The sequence below is a fragment of the Diachasmimorpha longicaudata genome, chromosome 10 (genome assembly GCF_034640455.1).
Source record: "Diachasmimorpha longicaudata isolate KC_UGA_2023 chromosome 10, iyDiaLong2, whole genome shotgun sequence".
Classification (NCBI taxonomy): Eukaryota; Metazoa; Arthropoda; class Insecta; order Hymenoptera; family Braconidae; genus Diachasmimorpha; species Diachasmimorpha longicaudata.
In genome coordinates this window covers 5,869,022-5,892,342 of record NC_087234.1, presented here as the reverse complement: position 1 = coordinate 5,892,342, position 23,321 = coordinate 5,869,022, and the positions used below count along the sequence as shown (strand labels likewise).

At 42.2% G+C, this 23,321-nt stretch overlaps 3 protein-coding genes across 6 annotated transcripts; 2 read left to right on the top strand and 1 right to left on the bottom strand.

Moving 5' to 3' along the window:
- Positions 1-1,845: 1,845 nt before the first annotated feature.
- LOC135166624 (probable ATP-dependent RNA helicase DDX46) lies at positions 1,846-5,955 on the top strand. The gene is made up of 2 exons (XM_064129071.1): positions 1,846-2,081; positions 2,592-5,955. Exons 1-2 carry the CDS (start codon positions 2,062-2,064, stop codon positions 5,653-5,655), a joined length of 3,084 nt encoding a protein of 1,027 aa, XP_063985141.1. The 5' UTR covers positions 1,846-2,061; the 3' UTR covers positions 5,656-5,955.
- LOC135166625 (reversion-inducing cysteine-rich protein with Kazal motifs) lies at positions 5,881-15,480 on the bottom strand. Its single transcript, XM_064129072.1, has 8 exons — positions 15,173-15,480; positions 11,361-11,413; positions 9,291-9,374; positions 9,147-9,183; positions 8,595-8,942; positions 8,050-8,482; positions 6,617-7,976; positions 5,881-6,451 (listed from the first exon to the last, which is right to left on the bottom strand). The coding sequence occupies exons 1-8, from the start codon at positions 15,249-15,251 to the stop codon at positions 6,068-6,070; spliced, it is 2,778 nt and encodes a 925-aa protein (XP_063985142.1). The 5' UTR covers positions 15,252-15,480; the 3' UTR covers positions 5,881-6,067.
- On the top strand, positions 11,440-22,276 carry LOC135166626 (zinc finger-containing ubiquitin peptidase 1-like). Of its 4 annotated transcripts, none has more exons than XM_064129077.1 (7): positions 11,440-11,583; positions 17,950-18,186; positions 18,809-19,092; positions 19,227-19,952; positions 20,021-20,417; positions 20,505-20,856; positions 21,030-22,276. In XM_064129077.1, exons 2-7 carry the CDS (start codon positions 17,981-17,983, stop codon positions 21,072-21,074), a joined length of 2,010 nt encoding a protein of 669 aa, XP_063985147.1. In that variant the 5' UTR covers positions 11,440-11,583; positions 17,950-17,980; the 3' UTR covers positions 21,075-22,276. The 4 variants fall into 4 exon arrangements, with proteins under 4 accessions (XP_063985147.1, XP_063985146.1, XP_063985145.1 ...); XM_064129076.1 differs by lacking the exon at positions 11,440-11,583 and adding an exon at positions 17,286-17,609; XM_064129075.1 differs by lacking the exons at positions 11,440-11,583; positions 17,950-18,186 and adding an exon at positions 18,238-18,740 and having other exon boundaries at positions 18,809-19,089.
- The last annotated feature ends 1,045 nt before the right edge of the window (positions 22,277-23,321 follow it).

Below are 23,321 nucleotides of genomic sequence, written 5' to 3'. Positions count from 1 at the left end.
ATATCTCCTTCATTTTTTCCAGTTTATCGAAAAAATTAGCATTAACAAGGATCTTAGGTGGCCCCAGCCATTGAGAAAAGGTAGGTGGCTGCAGTTTTTACGAGGGGAACCGGGTGGTAAGATAGTGGCTACTTCTTTATCGGTATAAACCTCGATGGCTCTCCAACCACACGAGGAGATGCTTTTTTCAAGTTCCAATCGATGAGACAAAGAGGAAAAAATACTGTAATCCATTGGAGAGCCATTTAAACTTTGCCCGCGCACGGAGGTCCGTTTCCTATAATGTTCAACGGGCTTGAGACACAAAAAATAAAGGAACAACCGAGGGGGAGAAAATGGGTGAATGCGTGGGCGAGGGAAGCGATATGGCTCACATCAGGACTTTAAAATCTTTACCCATTGAATTCCCTCCCTCCCTCGCCCCCCACCCCACCCCCTTCCCCCATTGGTGAATGTAAATTCACTATTATCATCTTTCACTCAAATCCACACGAGTAATTTGTTTTGTTTTAGAAGAATTTGAAGGGTCATTGGGGTTTTATTGTTCTCCGCTATCGGCGCCGTTCAACAAATATTTTTGTTATAAAAAAAAAATGTTTAAAAGGTCGAGAAGTCCCGAGGAAAGAGCTTTCTATGTTTAAAATAATTAACTCCAAATAAGAATGAAAAAAAAATGAGGTTTGCAAAATTGGCGGATAGAACAGGGAAATTTCTACTGAAGAAGTAGAAACAGCCAGCAATGATCCGCCCTAGTTAATCATTTTTATAAAAATGGTTTGAGAAAAATTATGGTAACAGTGTGTAGTTAATTACACATTTTAATTTACCATATTAACTTCAACTGTCCAGGACTCATTTAATCCATTTTTTTACACACTCACGTCAATACTATTGTTTCAATAGTGATAAAGGGGTTCACAAGTGCATGATAAAACTCTCTGCATCCATGTTGACCCAATGATAATGAAGTTCAAACGAACTAAAAAATTATGCTTTAGTGACGTCACTGGAATTACCATAACGACTTCTTCTGTCAACTGAGTGAACGAGAGAAAATTTGTACAGCGTGTGAAGCCCAGTGAAATGACAGTTTTGCTGTCTCACGATGCATAAATCATTGTACTAATACATGCTGATCATTTCTGGTTTGGTTGTTGGAGAAAACGGCCCGAGGGGCCGAAGGGGGGAGGGGGAGTTGATCAATTGGTACATGCAATTATGAGATATGCCTCTACACAAACGTCAAAACGATTAATGGCAGTCGTAGGTCATTCAAAATAGTCGTTACTAACCAGTGACTACTTCGGTGGAACTGACACGATTGTCAGTTTGGGTTTGACATGAGGCTCCTCAAGGAAGTGAAGTGCAGTCGAATCCCGGTGATGGATAAATTGCTCCCCGAGGACTGGGGGGTACCCTGTAGTCCTCCGAGTCTTTTTGGCTTCTGATACTTTTTATAAGATACTGAAGTTGTCATAGCGGTGTCATGACAGTTCAGACACATAAGGAGTAGCTCAGAGCCACTTCCAAATTGATTAAAAATCTTGAATGTTTGTAATAAAAATAAAAAACCTTCGAATAATCGAACGGGTGAATTTTTTTTCGAATTTTTCAATACGTTCAGCGGTATAAATTCACTTTACCACCACCTGACTGTTCCTCCTCGAGTCATGTAATCTGATCAATTGATAAGTTATCGATGAGAGGTTCTCCTACCGTTCGCAGGCACCGCGAACCCTGCATTAACGATTAGGTTTGTCCACGGGTTGACTTCGGGTGGCGCCACGGGTTCGTTCTCCATTGCCTACGTTCCAGAATGTACAGTCAAACCACAGAGCGCTATAACCCGGGGACATGAAGCCGGAGTCGTGGAAAACGTAATTTATTCGTCGATTCGACCCTATAAATGCCGAGTTGTATTCTCAGTCGCGTCCAATACGTTTTGTTAACATGGGAAAACAATGATGTTGTTTGTGGGTTGTAGTTAAAAGTCAGTTGACTGCGAACAATTAAGAAAGGGATCCTAATTGTTTCTGCCTAAATTATTGTGATACCAGGAAAATGGTACGGAGTAGCGACAAGTAAGTAGTGGAGGTGATTGTGTTGATTTTGAGGTTAACTTAAGCTGGGGTTATCGGAGCAAGTGTATTTTTGATATTGACACAGTGATAACAATTAATAGAATTCCAAAATAATATTTCAATTGATTTTCCAATTATCCTGTCTTTGTGGTGACAGATCGTTTATGGAAACTCATCAGTATATTTTTATTTTTGGAAAAGTGTTGCGGGGCAAGAGTTTTCCAAGTTTTTTGAATTATATTTTCATTATTTCATCTTTTATTATTTTTTTATCTACTTAAATTACCACTTAAGCTGATCAGTCATTCGATTATCACGTCAATGACGTAGTTTCACAATTGAAAATATTGTAATTAGATTATAATTGTACCTTCATCTCATTTTTCAATAATTTATAAATATATTTTTAAGTTTAATAAATGAGTTCTTAAATTCTTGAAGTGTTATCTCAGCCATATTGATTTTTATCATGAAATAAAATAATACAAAAAAGTATTTTCATTTCCACAGAGAAAGGCATCACAGAAGACGTTCCCGGTCTCGCTCCCGATCGCGTTCACCCTCACCTGAGAAAAAACGCAAACGATCCCGCAGCAGAGATCGTGATCGTGAGCGTGAGAAGTCAACCCGTCACAGGGACCGACGTAGTCGTTCTCGGGAACGCGAGCGTGATCGCGAGACCCGAAGAGATCGTTCCGAACGTGATCGCGACCGCGACAGGAAGCGCGGGGACAGTAAAGAGAAACGTGTAGAATCGTCGAAGTCCTCCCGTGGAAAAGACCGAAAGCGATCCCGATCGCGGGATAAAAAAGATAAAGAGAAAGTTGATAATGAAGATTTGCCCTTTGACCACACAAAACTCGACAAAGAGGAGGAGCAGAAGCGGCTCGAGCTGGAAATGCAGAAGCGACGAGAGAGGATCGAAAGGTGGCGTGCAGAACGTAAGAAGAATGAGCTTGAGGCCACCAAGAAAGACGGAAAATCCTCAATTTTGGCAAATCTCCAGTTGCCGATGAAGAAGTGGTCGTTGGAGGACGACAGCGACGAGGAGACACCGCTCCCAGTGCACCTCAAAGACCCCAAAGACGGCGACGAGGAGAAGGAGGAAGAGGACATTAGCGAAGTCGTCAAGACTGAGGAAGACGAGATAGATCCCCTCGACGCGTTCATGGCAGAAGTTCAGGAGGAAGTGCGCAAGGTCAACAAGTTCGAGAAGGGTAAGTCGAATACCAATGGCTCCACGGGAAACCCTCAGAGTGGTGGTGTTGTCTTCGTAACGGGTGTCGCGAAGAAAAAAGTCCAGAAGCAAAAGGGAGAACTGATTGAGCAGAATCAGGATGGGCTGGAGTACTCGAGCGAGGAGGAGGGGGAGAATCTCCACGAGACCGCAGCTGGAATCGCTAACAAACAGAAACGCGAACTCGCGAAGGTCGATCATGCCACAACGGAGTACGCGTCCTTTCGAAAATCATTTTACGTAGAAGTTCCGGAGATCGCGAGAATGACGGGGGAGGAGGTTGATGCTTATAAGGAGGAACTCGAGGGGATCAGAGTCAAGGGTAAGGGTTGCCCGAAGCCTATTAAGTCGTGGGCACAGTGCGGTGTTACGAAGAAAGAATTGGAAGTCCTCAAAAAGTTGGGCTATGAAAAACCAACGCCCATTCAATGTCAAGCGATCCCCGCGATAATGTCTGGCAGGGATTTAATCGGAATCGCGAAAACGGGGAGTGGAAAGACCCTTGCCTTTCTATTACCCATGTTCAGACATATTCTCGACCAGCCGCCATTGGCAGACGGCGATGGTCCAATAGCGCTGATAATGACACCGACTCGTGAACTTTGCATGCAGATCGGAAGGGACTCCAAGAAGTTTACCAAGTCCTTGGGTCTCAGTCATGTTTGCGTTTATGGAGGGACTGGCATCTCCGAACAGATCGCTGAGCTGAAACGTGGAGCTGAAATCATCGTCTGCACACCGGGCAGGATGATAGACATGCTTGCTGCTAACTCGGGTAGAGTTACGAATTTACGGAGAGTCACTTACGTAGTTCTTGACGAAGCGGATCGAATGTTCGATATGGGATTTGAACCGCAAGTCATGAGGATCATGGAAAATGTACGTCCAGATAGACAGAGCGTTCTGTTCTCAGCGACGTTCCCCCGACAAATGGAAGCACTAGCTCGGAGAATACTAACGAGACCGGTTGAGGTCCAGGTCGGTGGGAGATCGGTCGTCTGCAAGGATGTGGAGCAACACGTGGTTGTTTTGGAAGAAGAGCAAAAATTCTACAAGTTGTTGGAGATTTTGGGGCACTACCAGGACAAGGGATCGACGATCATCTTTGTCGACAAGCAGGAGAATGCAGATACCCTGTTGAAGGATTTGATGAAGGCATCGTACTCCTGTATGTCCCTTCATGGAGGGATTGATCAGTGTGACAGAGATTCAACGATGATTGACTTCAAAGCGGGGAGAACGAAGATCCTGGTTGCAACTTCAGTGGCTGCCAGAGGATTGGACGTCAAGCAGTTAGTTCTGGTCATCAATTACGATTGTCCGAATCATTACGAGGATTACGTTCATCGATGTGGGAGGACTGGTAGGGCTGGTAACAAGGGATATGCTTACACCTTCATCACGGCCGAGCAGGAGCGGTACGCGGGGGAAATCGTCAGGGCTCATGAGCTCGCTGGTGTTCCCGTACCGGAGCCCCTGAGGATCCTCTGGGATAGGTACAGAGCGAAACAAGCAGCGGAGGGGAAGAAACTTCACACAGGCGGAGGCTTCAGTGGCAAGGGCTTCAAGTTCGATGAGTCTGAAGCAGCGCTTGCTAATGAGAAGAAGAAGTTCCAGAAGGCCGCTTTGGGACTACAGGACTCTGATGACGAGGATATTGAGAACGACATTGATCAGCAGATTGAGAGCATGCTGGCGCCTAAGAGAACAGTGAGGGAGATTGCAAGACCCTCTACCACCAGTGTCACTGTTCCTGGACAACCGGTGAACAGTGCCACGGATAAATTGGAATTGGCGAGGAGGCTGGCCTCGAAGATCAATATTGCCAAGAATCTGGGAGCAGAGGCCAAGGGAGCAACCCAACAAGCCGCTGAAGCGATACTCAAGGGTGCGGGACCAACGAATCTTATTACTGCGAAAACTGTTGCTGAACAATTGGCAGCCAAACTCAACACCAAACTGAACTACCAACCAAGAGAGGAGGATTTGGTGGAGGGTGATGGTGAAGCTGGCGAACAAACCTTCCGAAAATATGAGGAAGAATTGGAGATCAATGATTTCCCACAGCAGGCGAGATGGCGTGTCACCAGTAAAGAAGCACTAGCTCAAATTTCTGAATATTCAGAGGCTGGTCTGACTGTCCGGGGAACCTACATAGCAACTGGCAAAGCTCCACCTGAAGGTGAACGTAAACTCTACCTCGCCATTGAATCCACCAGTGAACTAGCCGTCAGCAAAGCTAAAGCCGAGGTATCTAGACTCATCAAAGAGGAGCTCATCAAATTACAGTCCTCTGGGGCTCACACCGGCTCTCGGGGTCGCTACAAAGTTTTGTAAATCGATTTTTCATGTGTTCGTTAGAGGAGGTCGGAAAATTATTTTTTTTCTTTGGATATACAACTTTTGTTGATTAAAATCGTATAAAATATCTTCATGTACATCTAATGTTCAATATTTTTTCATATAAACACTTAAATTATTTATATTATGTACATTACATAGATGAGCATATTAACTTTCAGTTTTTAGTCTTCAATCATGTAAAGAAACGATAAATTAGTCCTTTATATCTTTGGCAAATCATTGATAATTATCAAACAAAGTAACTAGTTTTTAATAAAAACATGGTCAATGGTTGATGCATTGTCTCTTTAAGTAAGGCACTAGAAGAATCACAGTCTTGAGAACGAGTATTTACCCCAAAAATCAAACGATCATGTCAATTTTCGGGACAAAAGGGACGATGACATTACGTGATAACTCCGATGATCAGGAATGGTAAGAGTATAAGAGCCATCGATGTCCGCCATGTTGAACACGAGGATGGCATCTCGTCGATGATTTCTGCACCGGTTAGCGAACCCAGTGGCACTTCCGCCATTACTTTTGGACTTTTTTCCGCAATTCTCGTGACTATCTTCTCTATTTCGGCGAGGCACGCTCGATGTTCAAGCAGAGTTGGGGATTTCGAGGTTGGCTGGATGATAATGAAGATGTCACCCTCTGGCGTCATCCCTCCGCGAAGAACACACTCTGATATCTGGACTTGTCGGCCTAGGGCTGATAGCAGGGCCTCCAGGGTCACTGCTTCTTTGTCTCTTTCTTCATTCATCATGTAGTAGACGCGATCGAGCTGTGAAGAAAAATGAAAGAATTATTCTGCGAGGTCTGTTGTCCTTGTCGTCCTGTGTAACATCTACGTATATAAACTTTATGTATCCGGAATGATCCTCCCACCCTGGAGGAAGAATCAATCGAAATTTCCGCACGAAAATTTTATAGGAAAATTCAATTGTACCTGTTTCCTGGAATAGAATACCCGGGCAGCAGCACCACAGACTCTGCAGCAGGCACCGGGTGGGATGACTCCGGGGCAGCCCTCAGGAATCGCCGGACATATCACCGCGTCTCCGCAGCCCTCCCCGGCTCTTCCAACCGCCATACAAGGCCCAAAATAATCCATTATCGTATTCTCCGCCCACGCGGCGCACTCATTAGCGTAAACCTCACCATTTATTCCACAAACGGGCCCCCGCAAGCTGCACTCCCTGAGACAAGGGCCCCAGTACCCCAGAGTCCCTCCGCTCTTCACCAGATCACAGACGGTGCTGTGCTCCCGGTGATCCTTATCGCAGACCCGGCGTTGCATCCGTGAGACATTTTTTGGCATCTCACAGTTCGCCGGAACGCACTCGTACTGCTTGCAGGGCTTGTAAATCGGGGCCAGGCAGACCCTGGCTCTCCTCACACACCTCTCACCACTTCCGCAGGGGTTACCCACGCAAGGGTCTCTGGACGAACAGCTGCCGAATTCAAAGTCGTCTTTCTCAAGGCCCCGGCACTTGGCGATACACGACGAAGCAAGAGTGACGCCGGATCGTCCGCAAACTGGAACGTAATGGGCCAGACAGTCGCAAGGAAGGGATGGCAATCGTTGGTCCCCGCAGGGCCTCCTAGAACACGTGATCTCACCCTCGAAGCACAGACAGGGCTTACACTCCAGGTAAAATTTTGTCCTGTGGGGAATGTAGCGGTTCTGAATGAAACAGGAGTTCACGGGTAAACAGTTGAGGTTCCGGCACTTCTCGATACCATTTAGCGTACACTGGCAGATTCGGAAGCAGCCGGTCTGGTCTTCCCTGGGGATCTGCACCCAGGAATTCAGCGGGACCTGGAGATGGGACATTTCTCCCAGAGAACAACCGGGATGACACTGGTAGGCGGCGGTATTGTCCGCTGCGTAACGTTGGGGAACGCAGACCTCCGATTTTCCGCAGTGGGAATGACGACACGGGTTCGTGATTCTCTCTTTTTCAGGGAGGATTGGGTTCAGGAAGGGCTTCAGGGAGATGCAAGGCATCTCGGGACGGGCAGGAGACAGGCGAGAACAGAGGGAAATGGCGGATTGGGTGACGGCTGCGAGGGACCAGTCGACGCAGTTCGTGAGGAGGTCGATGCAGTCGTTTCGGCAGAGACGCGTTTCGTGGACCTGGGGCTCGCACGGACGGAGTTGGAGGAAGCAGACCGCCGCTTTGAGGGACTCCGCTGGGCAGGATGGATCGACGCGGACGGGGAGGCCCAAACCCCGGATTATCGCGCCCCGGGCCCAGTGGTCCACCTCGTGCCTCGCTGTGGCGTCCGATTCTGCGGTACACGTGCTGGAAATTGAAGAGACGGGGGAATATGGAATGCTGGAACCAGGTGGACGTGAGGGTTTGGGGGGGAACTCACCGGAATAGGGTTGTCGGTCTGTTGTTGAAATTCGAGCAGTAGGATAAACCGGTGCATCCCATCTCGCACGGCTCATCTGCATCTTCCAGACACCTCCTGAGCTCTCCTTCAGCACCGGAGGGAAGGCACTCGGACTCGAGTTGAAGTGACGCTGCTTCCCAATCTGCCTGGAAGGCACGCCAGCAGAGCTCCTGGCAAGTGGCACTGGCAGCACGCGAACAACAGCCCAATTTCCCGATGTCCAGGGGGAGTCTGGAGGGCTTGGTTGGGGTTGCCTGCAGGAAGCAACTCCAGAAGGGGGAGTGGAGCTGAACTGGTGGACATTTCTCCACTAGAGTGTCCATAATGGCTTTTATTGTCACCGCTGATAGGAGTACCTGGCGACAGGCGTCTAGACAGGGGACGTCGGGTGCCTCATTGCAGCAATGTAGGTCTGAGAATTGATATAATTGGAATAATTATTTTTTCAATAAAAAATTTCGTGAAACATCAATTGTCGACGTTGGGAAATTATGGAAAAAATTATGTTCGACATAAACTTTTACATTGCTTTGAATTTTCGGCGCTCGACGCTTCTGCTACGTTTTTCAAGCACTTGGGGATCTGGTGAAAGCAGCCCTTGCTGCGGTATAGCTTCAAGCTCGATGGCTTCCTGGGCTTATCGAAGAGCTCGCGGCACACGGCGCGGCAGGTTGCATTGGCGACATTATTGCAGCATTTCTCCCCGTCCTCGCGTCTTTCTAAACAGGTGTAGAATTCTGGCTCATCACTTAGACGACAGGAGCCTTTCAGGTCTTCTCGGGCGCCTGCCAGAGCACATGTAGACCGACAAATCGGATACTGAGCGAGCTGGCAGCACTGCCGGCCTGACCAGTCCTCGTTTTTCACTGCTTCTGAATCAGGAAATCCAGTGGAAATTTGGGGGATCATTAATTTTTTATTTTCTCAAAATTCCTGAGATACCAGAGAAGACAGTGACGTTAAATTGCTCATTACGCGTAATTAATGGGATTCTCCTTTAGTGAGGTGATTATGAATTAGTAGAAATGATATTTTTTCTAAGGATAATTCTACAGAAAAATCAGGTTTCAACTTACCGTCAAGAGTGGAATTGACGCACGTCCAAAATCGTGTCTGAAACATGAGGTGGTGATGAAAAAAAGGGACTATTGTCGGTCGAATTCAAAGGAGGAGCGATCAATTTTCAAAGTAAATTTTTTTTATTCACAAAATTTTCTCACCAGTCCAGAGGAACAGAACTCTTGCAATTGTCGAGTTGAATTTTCTCGGGCCGTTGAATCGGCTCCCAGGGTCACCAGAGAAATCTAAAAAAAATTATATAATTTTTTTACTCGTCATTTTGTTTTTTGTTCTCTTGGGCCTACGACAAATATTTTTCTTCGGAAAAAATGGCGAGTTCTTGCAATTCAAGATTTTTGAACCATTAAAAGGCTTGGTCATGCACCCCTCTGCTTGGAGCAATATCCTGTTCAACGCCTGAATATCAATCGTAAAGAAATCACTCAGCTCGTGGGGAATCACACATAAAAAAAGAAGTCGACGCACATTTTATTCTCCTAGTTGGCATTCAATAGCCGTATGGTTATCTTGTTAGTATGTCTCATGTGGGTTTTTACAAGAGGTTTAGCGTCTTTATCCTGGGCTCCTTCGACACACAATCCGGGGGGGAGAGGTGAGGAGGTCATGAGTTAGTCACGCGTTGGAGTTGAGTAGTTTATCTGAGGACGTCATCGCTGGGAATCATGGAAATGGGATTGGAAAGATTTGATATTCCTATCAGGGGATTATCCCTAATCTTTCTTTGAGGGATACAAATTGAACTCTGAACTACTGATAAACACGAAAATTTAATTTGACGATTTTTAATTTTCCAATTTTTTTTTCCCATTTTCTGAATGTAATTGAGGGCATGTTTCTATTTTTTTAGTTTAAAAATATTACTCCTCCATTTGTTTATCTATTTTTTTCTTATTAACAAAACTCTCTAGTTGATGTAAATTTTTTTTGGGGTTTTTAGACGAAACATTTCGGGGTTTTGAAATATCAATTGCGGTTTTATGAAGTTCCTGAAGACGGGAGAGCCTGAAGAGTCCTAAATACCTATTTTCATCGCTGTGATATTCTTGGAGGCATGCCATACGGGTTTTAAACTCTTTCCGCAGTGTTTCCATTTACTCGAGTGTGAAAAACCTCGCAAAATTTATCCCCCATAATTTTTTGCTTCTCTTAAATTATCCAAAGAAGACGACATGTCTCTGACAACTTTTACTCGATAAATATCGTGTCTATAATTAAATGATCCTATTACAAGCTCGATCGCAAAATTCCAGTAAATTTTTTCACCGAATTCATGAAATTTTTCCGTGAAAATTGTGGCACGTGGACTTTGAAAAGTGGCTAAACTGCATGGAACGCATCGTCAACTTCCTCTTATATTTAACTTTCAGATGCCGATGCCAGGAAGTTCTCATCAGTAGTCACAGCGGTGTTGTATATTCGTCACTTCTTACAATCTCATTCTCAAAAAGAAAAATACTCGGGGCTTCTCCACCCGCAGATCCGTCAACATACATAAAATTTCAAAGTGAGTTTCTGCCTCTTCGGCTACTGAAAAAAATTGAGATCTTTACGATATCTACATATACCCTCCCCCACCGGAGACACCCGCATATGACAGGATAAATTCTCTTCCATTTTTATTTCTCAACTTTCTTCATTAAAATACCACACATTAATATTAAAAATAATCCCGATTATCAATATTAGTACTAATTGGAAATGTACAAATTGCACGGAATTCGCATTTTTAACTTGTCCATCGAAGAAACTGAATTAATGAATATTTATTCGCTTTTCCCGTGTCTAATTCAAGATTATTGTTCTGACTCGGGAATTTTATGGCCCACAAATATACCCGGGAATATGATACCCCTAGGCAGATCGAGAGGATTGGATAATGTTTCTCCAGCAATTCATTCTTTAATTCTTCCGATTTTTAAATTTTTCCCCTTCTGATGTTCTTATTGTCGCTGAGCCTGTCCTCGTATAATATTTGCGTATGAATGACCGCGCCCCCTGGGGTCGATGTGTAAATCTCCCAGCGGGGCCCGATGCAATCTCCCTCGGTCCCACCCACCTGAAATTCTTGAAAATACCTAGGGAATTTGCGAATTCACTCCGATTTCAGGTCAATCTGGAGACGTCGAGGGGCCCAATTTCCTGGCTGCTCATGATGATGACAATTTTTCAAATTGAATTGAACTTGCGGAAATAACGAAAATATACTCTACCTGAGAGCAGACATTGCGGCAGGACCCGGTGGCATCTGAGCAGCATGACATTTCTGCAACAGAAGAAAAAAAAAATGAATGAGAAAAAGTCATCGGGTGTTGTCCCACATCAAGTGCCACCGTCTGGCGTCAAAAGGGCCCTCGAACTACGGAGGGAAGAAAAAAATATTGGGGTGGAAAAAACATCTCCTTTGTCGGATTTTCTTCGGATATTTCCCAGGAGGTAAGAAGAGACGATTTCTGCATTTCTCCTTATCGTGCACATGTGGAACGTCTGGTTCTTAACAAGTATGAAGGGGCAGAGGAACGCCCTGCGTTTGGTGGGCATGCGGGCCTCGTTTTACGACTGGGGGCCCTCAAAGTGACGGGAAGTGGTCATTGTTGTCGAGGAGACGGGGGAAAATTTTCAATTTCTTGGGGCGATTCAGGAGTAAATATGCCCGGATGATTTAATGTGTGTTTATTTGATCAACTTTTAGTGTTTGTTCAAGTGGAGGAGAAGAGTGAGGCACATGGGGGATTCACTGATAAAAATTGGGCATTTGGATGTTTAATATTTTTTGGGTCCAGAAGTGCTCAAGAACATTTAAGTATCTTCAAGTGTTTGAACAGAAATTTAATAACTTCAGAGCTTTATTCATATTCTCGAGCACGCACTATCTATAAATAAGAGATAAAAATTGGTTGAACTTTCAAAAATAATTTTTTTAGGCGGAAAATCCATTTTTGGTTAAATTTCGAACGGAGACTTTTGACGACTCCGAATAATTTATTTTTACCCTGGAAAATTTATTATTTCTCCTCCTCGAGGAGGAGGGGGAGAGTCCAAGTGTTGGACGTTCCGTCCAGAGACACTGAATGATGCATGTGACTGTCTGTCCCATATGGAAGACTGTGGTGGGGGACAATTAAGTTAATAGATGCCAATTAACTGCAAATTGTCCCACCGTCTCGTGGGCATACGCTCACGAAAAATATTCGAGTGGTGGCTCAGCACCGATCTGTCTCTCAACAGTCAACATATTTCGTATGTCAAGCTCTCAATATGGCTTTTGTCTATGCACTTCCGCTGTTAGAATATACATTCCCTGTTTTTTTAAAAGCGAACAACGGAATTTCTAGACAAAATCCAAGACAGGAAGCAGTTTCCCGGCCATACGATGAAAAAAAAATTGTTTCTAAGAAGAAAAAAATGCAAATATGATGAAAACAACAAAAAAAATCATTTTCCACCGATTAAATGGAACTGAAGGAGCTTTATCCGAAAACTCTGGGTGTCGGTGCTTTTATGTGGCTTCACTTTGTGGATTAAACCAAAATAGCTCAAAACATTTCGAACACGGAGGGAATACATTTAGTTGGTCTTCCCTCTTTCAAAACGAGATGCATAAATCTCATGAATTATCGAGAGCAATTAAGGGGTCTCTGAATTCCCCAGGGTAATTAGTCCCACTGGAACATAGGAATAATCCGGTCTCCACGGAGAGATGAATATTAATCGATAGCGGATGTAGGAATCGAGAAAAACACTGATTTATTTATCAATAATGTTTTTACCCAGCCTCCAGTCCATTTAAATCGTTCTAACTGATTCACAGACATAAAAAATTGCGATTATGAATTAGTTTGTGTGCCGCACGCGTGTGCATAGAGACGCTTGTGTTCAGCTACGCTAATTCCGCTCAATTGCAAATTCGATGACGCCATCGTTCACTGAATTCTATCAACTGTCTGTCGGTTATTGAGTGACAAACCGCTAAGAAAACTTATACGACTCAAATATCGCAGAGTACCGTAACAAAAAATTGTCCTAATTATTTTAAAAATTGAGAAATCGTAGAATAAAAAAATTGTTAAAATGAAAAATCATTAAACGAGCGGAGAATTGCTCTCATAATTGCTCTCGATTCTCGGAAATCCCATAAACGATTGAAATTAGCGGGAATGTCCCTGCGCTGGGATACAATGGATCAACAGCTGCATCTTGACCGTGACAAATTGTTTCTGTAGCCAATTTATTCTATACAAATTCCCTATTCTCTAAAAATCATAAATTTTCTATACCTTTGAAATTTTGACCCGTCATTCCAACTGACCCCTGGAAAACCGCAACATTAATTTATTCATACGTTTCGGTGTAAAAAGATGGGGAGGAACGAGCTGAGGAAATTTCTACTCGAAAATTAACGAGAAACGGTCACACTCCTGTTATAATTCTTCATTGCCCTGCGCACACATTTTATTCCCGCTAATTCTCGAATAATTGTTCGTGATACATAAGATTTTGCTATGCTATCACCGCCCGAGTGATTATATCCACTTCATTCAGCGATAATCACTGCGATCATGGAGCATGAAATATTAAAACTGAACATTTATCTATTTTCCAACACCAGAGGCTGTTACGATATCGATAAATCGGTGATTTTACAGGCGAAATTAATGGAGAATACTTTCTTTATTGATCTAGTTTCATCAGAGATCGATTAGCTATTCATTGAGATTTTTTTCGTGCAAAATCTGCACGTTATTAAATTTTTCTTCTGTCTTATTTCAAAAGACCATTAATTTGAATTATGAGAAGGAAATTTATTGCCGAAATTGATTTAATTTTCTGTGTACTTCCATAAGTGCGATAACACTCGTCTTCTAATAAATCCCTCAGAAGAACAAAATATAAAAAAAAAACAGTCAAGCGAAAATATTCGCAAAATTTATTTTTCTTGTTTTTGTTATCCCAGTGGAAATTTATGCCTCGCACGTGCGTGGCAGAGGTGTCACCGGGGGTCCTACGGGTTCTCCATTTAGCCACGCGAAAGAAGCGAGAGGAGGAATCCAAACGGAGATGCCGAGTGAGCGAGAGGAGAATGAAAATAAGAGTAAAATGCAACAGAAGTAAATAAAACCCAATAAAAATGGAAATAAAGACGCGAATAAAGGCCGCAGCAGGAGGAGTCACCGTACGCACATGTATATAAATACAGTGGTAACCATGGGAAGACGATAACGTGTCCCGTTTTACCCCTTCTCTTCCCCGAGAACTACTCATTCTGCGGCGATTTTTTTTCTCGTGAGATTTCCTCTGTTGGAAATTTTTATTTTTTTAAATAATTGTAAAAATCTTGAAAAAATTTCTGAGGGTGGGAATATTTGTATATGTGGACAGGTGTGCGGTAAATGATTTTACCGATCTAGGTATATAATCCGTTATGATAAGGCATGCGGTAATGGCTCGAAAGTTGTGGAAGTTTTATTCGTAAAGAAGGACAGGCGGAAGATGAGGGAACCCTTTGGATCCGGTCTTATCAAAATAATTAGGCAATCAAGTTTGTTGTTTTTTTAAAGCGAAGCGTTTGATAGAACCGATTGTTTTGAAAGACAGTTTGTACGACTTGTTTCGCAACCGGGGGAAAAATAAAGCGGTGAATGAGAGGGATGTGTCCCACGCATGTGTGACAGGGCGTACTTTCGTATCGAGTGTGAGAGAGAAGGAGGGAGAACATGTGGCGGAAAGCTGTCGTCGATATCTTTTTTCTCATTACGAGTTTATGCGAATGAGTACGAGAATTATACTGGGTTCAATGAATCTGTCTTTACATCATCAAATTATTCAGCGGACGACTCGCGCAGTTCATTTCCCATCGCATTGCTCGTCTCCTTGCGCTCAAACAGAGATTTAGTGAATTGAAGTGACAAAAATTTTAATTTTGCGAAGAATTCGATTATCTAAATTTGATTTTCAATGGAGAAAGGAAAATATGTCAAACTTATTATTGTAATAACTACTTTAATTTTTTTTAATTCGCTCTTACCTTGAGTCGTTCCAATAAACGAATTCGTCATGTCTCCAAAAATCCATAATTGCACAAAAATAAATCCCAAAGTCCACATTTTTCAATCACCAATATTTAAAAAAATAATGACTTCCAATAGGTTCATTCAGGTGAAATTAATTAGCTAATGAAGGATGCGCAATAAATTACATATAATATTACATTACTCCATTGACAAAACCCTGATGAAGATGATCAGAGACGTCAGAAGTGATTGATCTTCGATAAAAAAATCAAACTTAAAAAATGGGAAAAGACGAGTAGTTTCACTGTGGGCGCACGGCCAACGACTGATTGTGAGCTTTACACACGCGTCGCGTACGACTGAAGCTTTAACTGATTTCAGGGGTGGGGGCGAGAGATAAAAGGAACCTCTGGTGGATACTGTAGGCGGGTAGAACGCGTGCTTCGTGTCACTTGATTGCAACTGCCATTGTAACACATACCCACACATACCCGGCGATATAGCCCCCCACTGATTCTCATTGTTATTCATTTTGACATGATTTGCTATGTCAACTTCCCACGAGTATTGTCCTATAACATTTTTTCCCATTAAGGTTTATCCCAAGACGATATCACCCAAAAATTAGTCCCTAAAGATTTCCCGAAAAATACTCTACTGTCCACCGGCCAATCGTTTATTTATTTAAGAAAATTGTAATTGGCATTTTTTAATTTAATTTTTTTTTTGGTGGTTTATCAACCTCCGCAGTTCCTGAGGCGTTTATCAACTGATTTCGCATTATACCATATCGCGAACGAATTTCTCATTCTCAGAAGATGATTTGTTTACTTTAATTTAAATAGTGAGATAATAATCGTGAGTTTCTCCAGACTCGAACAATTTATCGTCGTAAACATTAAAATGAGCACGACAGTGTTCTGGAATGATTATTTATCACGAACCAGTAACACCTGTTTTGCTTCAGACAAATGTACCAAGAATACGAATATGATTTACGGGAGAGTAAATTAAATTGACACGAAGCATTGAAATGTTCATTCCATTCGATGTAACAAATAGATGAGCGATTAATTCAGCACTTTTTTCACTGAGTTTTGTGCAAATTATTTTTTCTTGTTCAGATAGTGTTTGGGAGAAATTAAATGAGTAAGACCTTCACGTACATTACAATGAATAAATCCTCTTCCCTCGTTTATAATCTTCACTGGAGAGAAGTAGTGACAGAGAGGTTCATACAGCCATTTCCGTGAACAGGCGCATCCTCAGGAGATCGTTGACTGCATGTTAATGGGACCCCACAACCGAAAATACTGAAATTATGGAGTCAAACATTTCCCCGATGTGTCATAACTTCTTGGTAGCAGGAGTCACCGTTTAATTTTAATTTCAATTTTTTTAATGGACTTGAAATGGTAATTTTTCGGAAAATTTCAAGACCCATTTTCCTTTCTCATTTCAAATGCCGGCGCCATGCAAATAACATTTAAATTGTCTCGGCCGTGCCTTCGAGAAAACTTCAGTTGATTAATAGTCAAGCGACAATTGTAATTCCCGCCACTCCCTTTTTTTATAAACTTTTTTCCTCGGTTTATCCTATCACACGAGCGATATGTTCCCCTCCGGGCGGGTGTGATGTGCGGGAATGTCTTGGAAAATCGCGGCAGGAATAACTAATGAGGGCGCTGAGTGTTTGAACGTGATTGAATAATTCTAGACAATTTATCTTCATCCGCATCATCCCACCTTTTTCCTGCCATTGAATAAATAATTTTGAGAACTTTTGAAAAATGCGAAGCGACGACAGTGACCGCTGCCTTCTTGTTTGGAGGGCTCGGTTGAATCTGGAGGCGCCTCCTGCTCATTTCGTATTTTTCAACTTTTCATAGAATTATTTTGCAAATCAGTTAATCCGATATTTTTAAAGGGATAAATAAAAAAATTAATAAACACGAAAATCAAGGTATCATATGCAGATAACTTGCCGGTAGTCGGCGTAGCAGGGAGCCGGAAACATTTTTCATCCCCTATGCAGGGGATGTAAGAGCGCCGCCACTTGCCCTTCCTGATGCAATGTGAAGTAAATATATACCCCACGGAAGTACATACGCCAAGGGGGGTGATATAATCTGTCATATGGGGTCGAGAAAGGCGCCGTGTTGGGTTCTTTTGAGCCAACACGGGCGCCTCTAATCACTAACAAATTGTATCCATGAAAAATCAGTTGTAACAGTGAATTAAGTGGAACGCTTGACGACAACAGCTGTTCGAAAGATCTGCACTCATTGAGATAAATAAAATTCATTAGTTTATACTCTCGGTGAAAGTTCGTCGCGAGTGCTCATGCACTCACTCGAGGGTGGATGGGGGACAAATTAGTGGCAAATATGGGTCACTTTCACGGTGGCGATGTAGTTTTTCGAGAGTGATATCGATCCAGTGGTCGTTTTGGTAATGAAATTTATTTTATTATTTTATTTTTAAACAGCTGGTCATTTTTCGAGTTTTTCCTCTTCAAACAGTTTTTTTTATCGTTTCGATCGGGCGTATGGGGCTGTCGGAGGCTATCGATTCTTCCCAGAAAGTGAAACAAATACGAAAAAATAAAATTATTGATCTTAAGTTTTTTTTAAGCTCGAAATATTTTTTTAAGTGAAGAAAGGAAATTTGTTTGTTGTTTGGTGGTGACATTTTGGAGATTGGCAGGAATTTCGGAGGCTCTCCCGGGGATTTTTGAATTTTCGAAAATTAATCTGGCGTTTTGATGGCTTTCTTTGGTTTTTGGTGACAGGTGATAACCGGAAGTGGATCTAGTGCTTAAGATGGCGGCGTCAAAAGCACCGGAAATGAACTACACGTGCGAGATATGTGGATTGGAGGGATTCAATGATGAAGAGATGAGATCGCACATGGTTATTTATCATCTGCAGGGGGCTGCTAGCTGTCCCTTCTGCGATTTGGGAGAAATTTCACCGGCTGAAATGTTGCTGCATGTTAATAGCGCCCATTTGGATTATCTCACGCCGAGGTTGGGGCTGATTAATTATTTCCTATTCTACTTTTTACTGATTGAAATCAATTTAATGTTTATTTCCCAGTTTTTCAATCCTCTCCTGCTACGTAAATTCCCCATAATATGAAAAAGTAAACTCACCCCGCATAATTTTACTTTCTAAATAATTTATAATGATTTAATTATGCTTAAATAACTGAGATTGTTTTGTTTCATTATCTTTAATAATCAGTATAAATGACCAGAGTTCACGACAGCTTTCTGTTGAATTATTTTCGTCAATTTAATTCACCAAAATGCATTTTCAGTGATTTTTTTTCCCATGAATTTGTAATTATTTTTCAACTACCCTCTCTCGTTCCAAATAAAATTCTCCGGTTCCCCCACTTCTCCGCATCCCCTCCACTACGAAACAGATGGCGTTCATTTCATTCTCGACTCATTCGTGGTGCTGTCAACAATACTGGATCTCCAATCCCCAACAAACCGTTAAAACCCCCCAATAACCTCAGAAATTCCTTCATCATGACCATCGGTCCCGACTTTGTCCCCAAAAAACGGAGAAAATGGTAAAGGAAAGAAGGAAAAATCATAGTGGAGTGTTTGATAGTTCAATCGATTCTTCTGTTTGATTCAGCACTCCGGAAAACGATAAGATGGCGTTCATCGACGACGACTCTACGATGGAGGACTCGGTGAAGGAGGACGACATCACCCAGGATTTATCCTCTGAATTATTAAATCGTTCGATGGAATCCCATCAATCACATCTTGTCAATGGCTGGAGTGACACTAGCAGAGGTGGCGATTCCTCCAGGGACTCCAAAGCACCTAGTCCACTACCCAGCCCCATATCGAATAACAATAACAATAATATTAACAATGCGGCGAGTGTGGCAGGAGGAGCAAATGTCAACAGTGGTGAGAGAATTTTATTTTATTTTTTAAAGTAATTTTATCTAATTTTTTCGACAAAAATTTCTCAGATGACGCCGAGCCTTTCCCATTGAATCTGTGAACTCCCGTTTTTCCTAAATGCAACCCCATTCTTTCAGAATCATCAGCAGGTCATGGCTCTCCTCTACGGACAAGCTTGAACCTCCAATTGCGGTCTTACGCATCCCCAAAGCCGCGTGTCCAGGAGTGCCCGATGTGCCCCTACAGTTCCGACAGTCCCCTCCGCCTAGAGGAGCACATAAACCGTCAGCACTTCGACCTGACCTCGCCCTCATTTCCCCCAGAGTCCCCCCCAAGTCGTGACAGTGTTTTCAGTTGCCCTCTGTGCGTCACCTCCTTTCCCAATTCATCTGACCTAGAGCTCCACGTCAACATCGAACACAAGGACATCCTCAGCCCTGCCAAGGGCTCAGGGGAACGATCGGACGTAGCCTCCAGTGAGCCTGACACACCAACATGTCCGGTATGCCTAAGTACATCCTTCAGAACGAGTGAAGAACTGACAATTCACATCGAGGAGCACTTCTCGAAGAAGGGGACGCCCTCACCAATCACTCCAGACTCCTCCTCGGACAGACTTCTAGCGAGGGATATGGAGAGAAGGGAGAAAGAAGTCAGGAAACTCAGGGAGCAGAGGGAATTTGAAATGCTCAGGGCGCAGTATGGAATGGACAATCAGGGTAATTTCAGGGAGCAGAGTGTCACCAATATGCAGAGGGCTGTCTATGCTGGGGAAATGTCGGTTGCTGATTTTTACGAGAGGCAGATTGAACTCAAAGCTGCTGAGCACAACGGCATTGATGATTGCAGTTCTTGCACTAGAGGTGAGGATGACTCAGAACCGGTTTATACTCAAGTAAATAAATTTAAATAATTATATTTTGACGCCCAGGTCTGGTACCAAAAGTGAGAGCAGTGAGTCAAGGATGCAGCAACGTGATAAACACCTGGATGTGCTCAACAGTCGATCATTACGCGTCGACATACGGGGATAAGGGCTGGGGTTGTGGTTACAGAAATATCCAGATGATGATTTCATCGCTATTGCAGCACACTGGGTACAATGAGCTGGTCTACCGAGCCTGGAGCTCGGTGGGCAACACTGGCTCTGACAATCCCCTGAGGAGCTCAATGCCATCGATCTCCAGACTCCAGAGGATGATCGAGTGGGCCTGGGCCCAGGGGTTCGACGTCCAAGGGGCTGAGCAGCTCGGAGGAAAGCTAGTTAACACTAGAAAGTGGATCGGGGCCACTGAGGTCGTTACTCTGTTCTCCAGTCTAAGGATAAGGTGGATTTTTTACAAATGATGCAAATGACGATGAATAATTAATGGAATAATACAAGTGTTACGGCAAAAAAAAATTCAACATTTTAGGTGTCAGCTTGTGGATTTTCATCGACCTACTGGCTCCGATGGAAGTCACCTAGAAATGTTCAACTGGGTCCTCCAATATTTCCAAAAGAGCGATGACTTCAAACCCCCAATTTACCTTCAGCATCAGGGTCACAGTAGAACGATAATGGGAGTGGAGCAGCTGCGTGATGGATCTATAACGATGCTAGTACTTGATCCCAGTCACACACCCCTGCAGATGGGACAGTTCAATAGTACATCCAGTGCACCAGGTGCCATGAGACTCATTAGAAAATCAACTGCTGCCATGAAGGCCAGGCAGTACCAAACTGTTGCTGTTGTTGGAACGATGGAGTCTGAATCTCGTTATCAGGTAAAATTATCCCCATGATAGACAATATATCGTCTACATTTCGCAATTGAGCGATATTAGTTATTTAATTACGTTCAGAGATAAGGAAATGATTAATAAAATTGTATAAGTTCCCTCGTAATGCAGTTGTGATGATTGAATGATCAGGGATTAATTATTAATTCTAATTGCAGTTAAGCAAAGTATTGAGAACACTTCGAATTCCCGAAGAGAGATGAGAATTACCAGAAACTCCGGGACCTCATCGTCTCTTGATCCTAGTGTGTTAATTAATAAATTGAAATCTGGCAAGGATCACTTGTCTGACATCAGTAAATTCAAAAATTCAAGATTGACGAGAAAGAATCCAAAAAATTGGGACAAGCACTGCTCAACATATTTTCGACTCAAGGGACAAGAAAAAAAAAATCGAAATAATGAATCCTCGTGGCTGGACTCGAGGTTTAATCATCGAAAGAAGATCAAATTTTCATTGAAAATAGAAGAAAAATATTCTCTCTCACTGTTCAATTTCCAGTAATACGAAAGTATCAATTAAATCCCCTCCCCCCCTCCCGAATTTTCATCATTTTAAAAATCCAATTAGTCAATAATTGCTTAGCCCAGTTGAGCGTTGAACTATAAATTAAACAGAAATGAAAATTGTTAATTATCACGAAATAGACGAGCACCTATTTGCCTCATTAATCGTTCACTGAACACGAAGAAAGAGATAATTAAAATAAAGGAGAAGAATGAGAAAATGAATTCATAAAGTACAACTATACTTTCATACTTCTAGAATAATTTATGATAAATAAATCATTGATAAATAATTCAATTTAAAATACAATTTTCTTTCCTCATATTTCAGTAATTATTATATGAATTTACATATGTTTTTGGAGGCGTTCAGTCGAGTGTTGATTGCTTTTTAATTGTCTGATGCTCCAAATATTCAGTAATATCGAGAGATTCCTCATTTCTATCGATTCAAGTGTTCAGAATTTATTTCTAGTAATTGTTTTCATGAATTCGTAATTGTTTTTCATGATCAATGATAGATGTTGATTAATTATTAGATATTGACGAAGGCTGTTACCATTTATTCCCTCAGTGGATTACTCTTGCTCGTTTTATTAGCATTTGTCATGATTAAGTCGTTAGTCAAGTGGTAAATAACAGAGGATGAGTCCAGACAAAATAATCCAATGATTATTTTATGAATATGCTGAATAAAAATGTCGAAATGAATTTCCTCCAGACTGAATGTTCAAAATATTTCTAAAATAAATCAGATCAAATTCGTGGACTGGCTCAGTTGTGCCATTTTGCTAAGAAAAAAATTGTTAAACCTGTCATTTACTCAATTATCGTCAATATTTGTAAATTATATGCTTTAATAGATTTTCCTTGAATAAAATTGACTATTTATAATAAATATTTAGTGCTTTTTATTCATCACTTTAATCACGTATTTTACAGGTGGATTTTCAACAGCAAAAATTAACCAAACCTACAGAAGTTATTTATTAATTTAGTGATTAATTGTTAAGTAATCTGTTAGCTAGGGTCTTAGATAAATTATACTACATATCCCTGAAGATACTGTTGACTCTGTTCATAAGTAGTACTCAATTGAAAACACGAAAAACATCAAAAATTTTTACAGCCTAAAGGAATGATCAGGGATTCATTTATATGTTGAAACCCAGGTGACGCATACAGGCTTTGTGGGCCTCGATTAAGTGGCCACATTCCTCTTGACCTTTCTCCATTATGCTGAAAATAACATTTCTAATCACTATCCACGTCATTAACAGAAAAAAATTGATGAAGTAATTTAGGACGTTAAGCTCAAATCAGGAGGTGAATCTTGAATATATTCTGCACAAATGAAGCTCATTATGAAGCCTAGAAAATACCCTTGAAGATCTAAACAAAATACGCATTTTCACTCTGCAACTATTGAATTATTCTCAATTGAAGACAATTATTTAAAGCATTGCATCAGATAACTTGCCAATTGTCGGCTTTTTTGAGGTTATGTTGCGATTTGGGACTTAAAAAAACCGGAGGCACATGTCAGGGTGTTTGATTCGTCCCACAAGATCCCCAGGAACCCCAAGACTTGCAATTGCCTTCAGTTTACAGTAAAAAAATTCACCGAATTCCCTTTTTTTCTGAAACAATAGAGAGTAATTATTTCTCACCAAGTGTCTCGGATTTTCTTAGTCTCTGGACATGCACAACAGGGTTTGAGCTTCTTTTCCTCCTTCTCGGGTTTAGCTTCCACTGTAACTGCTTGTGGTGCTGCGTTCCCCATTATCAGCAAATAATTAAGTAACTTAGAGTTTTGGGGGAAGAAACGTAATTTCCACTGCAAAAATTAGACTGAGTCAAGACGTGTGCGTACTAGCGCGAGGTCCATGCGACTTCCCCCTCTACTAGTATCGCAAATGCCCGATGTGCCCCATGTGCTGAGT

What these genes read in the sequence shown, in the direction of transcription:
- LOC135166625 (XM_064129072.1), bottom strand. Translation starts at nt 15,251, where the DNA reads ATGTGGACTTTGGGATTTATTTTTGTGCAATTATGGATTTTTGGAGAC. An exon ending in AGTTCTGTTCCTCTGGACTG is followed by an intron (nt 9,184 to 9,290) that starts GTGAGAAAATTT and finishes CTCATGTTTCAG; the next exon opens with ACACGATTTTGGACGTGCGT. An exon ending in CGTCAATTCCACTCTTGACG is followed by an intron (nt 8,943 to 9,146) that starts GTAAGTTGAAAC and finishes TTCCTGATTCAG; the next exon opens with AAGCAGTGAAAAACGAGGAC.
- LOC135166626 (XM_064129073.1), top strand. Translation starts at nt 18,409, where the DNA reads ATGACCAGAGTTCACGACAGCTTTCTGTTGAATTATTTTCGTCAATTT. An exon ending in CCCAAAAAACGGAGAAAATG is followed by an intron (nt 18,741 to 18,808) that starts GTAAAGGAAAGA and finishes TGTTTGATTCAG; the next exon opens with CACTCCGGAAAACGATAAGA. An exon ending in TTCTCCAGTCTAAGGATAAG is followed by an intron (nt 20,418 to 20,504) that starts GTGGATTTTTTA and finishes TCAACATTTTAG; the next exon opens with GTGTCAGCTTGTGGATTTTC.
- LOC135166624 (XM_064129071.1), top strand. Translation starts at nt 2,062, where the DNA reads ATGGTACGGAGTAGCGACAA. An exon ending in ATGGTACGGAGTAGCGACAA is followed by an intron (nt 2,082 to 2,591) that starts GTAAGTAGTGGA and finishes TCATTTCCACAG; the next exon opens with AGAAAGGCATCACAGAAGAC.